Here is a 6360-nt window from a genome sequence, read left to right on the forward strand (position 1 = left end):
TTAGGAAAGATAGAGTTGGTGGCCAGCAGTGGCTGGGAATGGTGCCCCCATGGGGGTTGACTGGTGAAAGTTATAACCATCACTTGTCTTTGTACACAAATATTCCACATTGCCAGGATAGCTATGATAAAAGTCTACTTTGTGGTGGCCAATGAAGCCCATTGTCTGCTGGATGCTGCAGGAGCCTCCACCTTTGCTAAAGGCTCCTCCATCCTCACTGGTCACAACGGTATAAGCATTCTGCCTTACTCTGTAGCGTCGACAGGGGGTAGGTATCATTTGGATGTTGCTAGTTGCAGTAATCGGGTAGCCTTGATGGAATTTTGGGTACATATCCAAGTAAGTACTTGGCTGGAAGCTGTTCTGAAAGGGAAATACAGTGAATTAAAATGCATAATGTCTTCCACTGTTGTCCACAGATCTAACATCTACTGGTGGGCTACTCTGTCCCTCCGTGTTTCACATTGTTTCTTGTTCAGCAGCAATGGGATTGAGAGTAAGAAAACTATATCCATCCCCTACAGTTAGGGGTGGATACAGAATCAAATGCAGTATATGAGGAATATACTCTTTCTGTGGAAGTATTCAAGTGGCATAGTCAATCTATTGTCAGGCTACCTACAGAGGGTGTAAAGTCATGCTAAGGCTGTGCCTCTGTTCTGAATAAAACAGAAGGCAGGGTATGCTGATACCTGTGTATGATTAAGTTGCCCACATGTTCTTACTTGCGTGAGGCACTGAGGCCGAGCAGTCCACAAGATATGCTTCTGGCACCTTTTCAGCTTCATCCTCCGGTTTTGGAACCAAGTCTTCACCTTGGGTGGTGAAGGGAGAGCAGAGAAAATATCAGCAAGAAGAGGGAATAGTGAATGTTATCAGAATTACAAGCAGCAAGAATCAAGAGAGAATGGTCAGATGACATAGATATATGGGCAGCAGTAGATAAAGCCCTTTAAATGTTCCCTGAGGTTATTGCTTGGGAGATGTCTGTCTAGCAGCCTCAGCTGCTGGCTAGTGCATCTGCATGTTGGGAGGAGTGGATGAAGCAACATTATGGTCACATGACAGTTATTGTTGTGACGTAGAGATAAGTTTCAGTCATGGACGTGAATGACTATGAATTAGTCCCACTCCGGCCTCCACAAGCCCACTGCACAGTAGGGAAACTTTTGAAACTGTTTCTGCATACTTGTTAGTGAAGTGAAATGTTTGTTCCTTGTACCCAGCAGTTTCTGAATTCAAAGCACCTTACTAGTGCAAATTCCAGGGATGTTTTCCCCCAGGGTTTTGTCTGGACTGTGAGAACAGCCATTGCAGGATGTTCATTGAAGGAAATAGCAGATTGTCCCACCAGTCTTGTCCCTGACAGAACCAGTTTAGTATGTGCATGCATATATATGCACGTACTGTGTATATATAACTATTTTAGTCCCAGGACATCTAAGGACATACTGGCCATCATGCTTATCTCTTATATCCAAATTCCAGGCTGATTTTGGAGTTGTTACTGCATGTACTTGTGCTCCATCCTCAAACACTCTCTTACTTTAGCCAGTGCTAAATATATGCATATATACACACATATATAACAATATATCTGGAGACCCTGAAGGACTGTAGTGTAGGAACCTAGCAGCATTTGCAAGGAGGGAGGATAGCTTAGAAGGACATTATTAGATATTGCATAAGGGCACACCTTGGAAATGATAGTCATAGCTTTCAGCATGACAGACACAAATCTCTAGGAGTAGGAGAGCTGGTGTATGCCAGGGTTTCTGTGAAGTGCATCAGTGCTTAGAAAACGTCTGAAAAAGCCTGTCAAGCCAAATATGTAGGCTATTTTTGGCAAACACCATATTCATTACTGTATTTGTAATTCTACTACAAGTGTTGGCAACATTCCCCTTAACTGGCCCCTCATTAGGAAGAATTGAGTAAAGTGCCACTGACTTTCTTGTTCCCCAGAAGTACTAAAGATCTCTGGCATGAATAGACAGGAGAGCAACTGTTACATAGTAGTTTTGCTTCTGCCCATTACCAGGAACTACTTTTTCCAGATTATCATAGAATCATATAATCACAGGGGTTGGAAGGGACCTCAAGAGATCATCGAGTCCAACCCCCCTGCAAAAGCAGGTTCCCTACACCAGCTTGTACAGGTAGGCATCTAGGCAGGTCTTGAATATCTCCAGAGAAGGAGATTCCACAACCCCCCTGGTGCAGCCTGTGCCAGTGCTCCGTCACCCTCATCATAAGGAAGTTCTTGTGCACATTCGTGTGGAATCTCCTGTGCTGCAGTTTCTGTCCATTTCCCCTTGTCCTGTCTCCACACACTGCTGAAAAGAGTCTGGCCTCGCCACTTTGCCCCCCACACCTCAGATATTTATAAACCTGGATCAGTTTTCTCAGTCTTCTTTTCTCAAGGCTAAAGAGACCCAGTTCACTTAGCCTTTCTTCATAGGGGAGATCCTCCAGGCCCTTCACCATCTTTGTGGCCCTGCGCTGGACTCTTTCCAAGAGATCACTGTCTTTTTTGTACTGGGGAGTGCAGAACTGGACACAGTACTCCAGATGAGGCCTCACCAGGGCAGAGTAGAGGGGGAGGATCATGTCCCTTGACCTGCTGGCCACGCTCTTTTTAATGCATCCCAGAATGCCATTGGCCCTCTTGGCCACGAGGGCACACTGTTGGCTCATGGTCAACCTGTTGTCCACCAGGACACCCAGGTCCCTCTCTACAGAGCTCCTCTCCAGCAGGTCATTCCCCAGCCTGTACTGGTGCATGCAATTATTCCTCCATCACTGTTTCATGTGACTATTCAGCCACTATGGGACAAGTATACCTAAGTCTCTATGTTCACCTGCTGGTAGGTGAGCCCCAGGGCAGCAGCAAGCTCTCTAATCTGATGGGGGCTGAGGTACTTCTGGATCTGAAACCGCTGGTGCAGGGTCTGCAGCTGCTCCTGGGAGAAAGCTGTGCGGCTCTTGGCCTTCTTGACTGTCCCCATGCCATCTTCTCTGCCCTTTTGAGACTTAGTGGTAGGTTGGGGGGATGAGGATACTGAGTGTTGACTTGTGGCTAAGTCTGGAACGAACTGGCTGAAACTCCCAGAACTGGAAGAAGCTGAAGAAACATCTGGAAATAAAAAGACAATGTCAGAAGACATAATGTACACCTGAATGAGTACGAGCACACTCCCTATATGCTGTGTCACAAGATCAGAACTCCCTGTCTACTTGAAAGGGGCCTACTTGAAGGAAAGTTAAGTGTCACACTTCTTCATTCATCAATCTGTGAACATAGACGTGCTCACTGATAGTGAGCAGCTTTCCAGCTCAGACTCTCAGGATTTCCACAGCTCCTTTTCACGAGGTGGAAAAAGGCACAGAGGGGAGAATGCTATGCATCAGCTCGAGTGTTATTATTCTCCTTCAAAAGGCCTCAGTAATACCTCATTTTAAGGTGGTATAAGGAAGCCTAGTCATGACTGTAAGCTTTGGGTTGATAACTGGGCTCCCCAAAACTGTCTTCCCAGGAATTTTAAGACACTTCATAGACAGCATGTATGGTGGGGTGGGACAGTCAGTGCTTACAAGGGGAAGGCAGGTGGAAAGCATCAGAGCCAGAACTTGGATACTGGCTCACTTCAGTGGTTCTCACCTACAGACTGCCCCAATGCTGGAAATGTGTGCAGATGAAGAAGGTTTATTTAGCTAAGGGACTTTCTGTCAAGAACAAAAGATAGAGATTTGACATAAAGATGGGAAGGAGGAGAGGTAAGGTAGAAGTGTAGGACAGGGGAAAAGACTCAAGATTCCTGTAACAGGGTCATAGGGGACACAGTTCAAAAGTACGGAAGAAGCTGTTCAAGCCCTTTCTCATTTATTCTGATAAAAGTCCTTAAGGGGCCTGTGTTGAAGGATAAAGCCAAGATAAAGATCTAAAGGAAAAGCTTTCTAAATAATCCAAGCCACTTTTCTAGGAAAAAAAGAAGCTTCCAAGATGCGAAGTCATTCCAGCTGCCTGGATAGGAAAGTGATAAGGAGAGAATACCTCTATCATTTATTTCTGTTAGGTACCTGATGTCTGAGGTCTGTGAAAGTCTGAGAGCTTCTCAAGACAATCCTGACAAAAAGGCTGTGATACAAATACTCCCCATATCTCCAATGATAAATTTGTTAATTCATTCTTCCTCCAGAGACTCCTGTACAAACACTGCTGTATGGTCATCTCTTCCTACTGACATTTCAGGAAAGAGGAGATACAGTGAATGGGCAGTGTCATTTCAGTACACATCCTCTGACTATCGATCCCTGCAAATCCCAAACTCCTTGCTAGCCATCTTGAGAGCTGTAAGTCTGAAGAACACTGAGACATCCTCCTCATCTTCCTGAATACATATTCAATCCAAAGTACTGGTACTCTTCTGAGGAATGGGTTCCCTTGTCCATCTTCCAAAACCCTTTCTTCTTATCCTAAGCTGAGAGGTTACTAAACAACACTCAGAATGTTTCTCTGCCTCAGAAAGGGGAGTATGTGGTGTATTTTCCAGTTACTCTCCTGTCAGAGACACAAGCTGTCTTGCCACTGGTACTTGACACTCTAGGGACATCTGCTTCTGCTTTTAGGTCTGCTGTTAGCTGTTTTCTGACCTTAGATGACAACCTGAAGTGCTGGCTGTGTGAAGAGACAGGTGTGAAATGGAGTAGACTTTTGGTGCTAGGGAGCATGATTACAAAGGATTTCTGCCTACAAGGAAACAAGGGCTCTCAATGGAGCAAACAAAGGAAGTGCAAAGTTCTGAGGTAGAAGGTGCATGAGGTTAGACTGCAGAGCCTGAGAGAAAGCTGAACATCAAGGGATGCACAGGAGGCTAATATTTAATGTGGGCCCAAAGGATGTTTGGCTCTCACAGATCATGCAAGTGAAAACTTTCTAGGTAAAGCAAGTTGAGAATATGGGTTAGAAAAATAGGGAAGTCTTCTGTCAGACAGGAAGCACAGAAGGATACTGTTCTGCTAGGTTCATAGGTTCATAAGGTTGGAAAGGACCTACAAGATCATCTAGTCCAACCATCCTTCTATCACTATCCCTACCCAACTACTACTAAATTGCTAACATTCCCATGTGACCCTGCTCAGCCTATCATACAGAATCCCCATGTAATTTATCACCTGCAGCTTGAGCTCTCCCTCTTCCATGAGAAGAAACTGAAGGAAAAAGGAAGCAGGAAACAAACAGCAGTAAAACAGGTGTAAATATAAAAAACTAAAACAGACTAATTTGTCTAAAAAGAGGCCAAGACATTTCTCCTCTGAAAACCACAAACTTCTATGAAACCATGCTGTCACACCACCTGAGCCTGCAGCACAGACTTACATATGCCTGTACTGCCTGGGGAGATTTACAGAATTAATTCACAGACACCAAAGCAGCATGGAAAGATGATGTGACTGCCCGAGTCCATCCTTCTCACTTAGAACACCACTCTTTGTCAAGCATCCATATAGGGAAAAAAGAAAAAAAAGAAAAAAAGAAAACAAGCAAGGAGGGCAGAAAAGATTTACTCAAGGTCATCATTAAGTAAGCGAGCAAGCCAGGGCCACAGGTATCCTGAACATCATCAGCTCTAGGAAATAAGTGAAATGCCTTACCTGCAGTTTGCCTCTTCTCTCCTGACTCCGGAGATGAGCTGCTACTGGCCGCTGCTGCTGCTGCAGCTGGCCCAGCTGAAGCAGGGGCATGTCCTGCCTCCCCCACCAAGTTCCAGTACAGATCCAGGTATCCCATGCCAGACCCGCCAGGGTAAGGCTGGTAGAGGGGAAGAGCCAAATGCGCACACATGGAGGAGGCGGAGAGGCGGTTCCCACACCCTTCAGGAGAGACACCACCTCCAGTTCAAGGAGCAGGTCTCACCAGCAAGCTGCAGTAGTCTCGAATTATCGACAGGCAGTTACCCTTATAGCTCACCATACCTTGCTTGGGACTGAAATATCAATCATCGTCGGCTCCTCAAGGCTCTTTGTCATGTTAAAGAGGGCTGTTTGATGGGGTGGGGACAAAGTCGGACAGAGGGTGGGGGTGGGAGTACAAGTGGCACCAGGGCTGAATTCCTTGCCATTCTGCAGGTGTCTCAGTCACACCTCAGTATGGCTCTGATTCAGAGCCCCAGGAAACCTCATCCAGCTTGGTACTTTGGGCTCAGCTAAAATCGTCCCATCACAAAATAATCCCATGAACACGGATGTTCTGTACAAGAGGGCTGCTCACTGTTGGAAGAACAAACTCCATCTCCACCACAAGGGAGTGAATAGGAGGTAGATCTGATGCTGAAATGCACACTATCCTGCTGGACAAAT

General features: G+C 45.7%; 1 protein-coding gene across 1 annotated transcript; it reads right to left on the reverse strand.

Moving 5' to 3' along the window:
• LOC136051540 (homeobox protein NANOG-like) lies at positions 1 to 5845 on the reverse strand. Its single transcript, XM_065740994.1, has 4 exons — positions 5656 to 5845; positions 2862 to 3136; positions 726 to 815; positions 1 to 363 (listed from the first exon to the last, which is right to left on the reverse strand). Exons 1-4 carry the CDS (start codon positions 5843 to 5845, stop codon positions 1 to 3), a joined length of 918 nt encoding a protein of 305 aa, XP_065597066.1.
• Positions 5846 to 6360: the final 515 nt, after the last annotated feature.

The sequence above is a fragment of the Cyrtonyx montezumae genome, unplaced genomic scaffold (genome assembly GCF_038088225.1).
Source record: "Cyrtonyx montezumae isolate F1298 unplaced genomic scaffold, pur_monq_1.0 scaffold_3, whole genome shotgun sequence".
Lineage (NCBI taxonomy): Eukaryota > Metazoa > Chordata > Aves > Galliformes > Odontophoridae > Cyrtonyx > Cyrtonyx montezumae.

Bases quoted from the DNA above. Each gene is read 5' to 3' on its own strand.
- LOC136051540 (XM_065740994.1), bottom strand. From the start codon at position 5,845: ATGTGTGCGCATTTGGCTCTTCCCCTCTACCAGCCTTACCCTGGCGGG. The intron at 3,137-5,655 runs GTAAGGCATTTC...TTTTATTTCCAG, and splicing joins AGAGAAGAGGCAAACTGCAG to ATGTTTCTTCAGCTTCTTCC. The intron at 816-2,861 runs GTGAACATAGAG...TCACCACCCAAG, and splicing joins TGGGGCTCACCTACCAGCAG to GTGAAGACTTGGTTCCAAAA.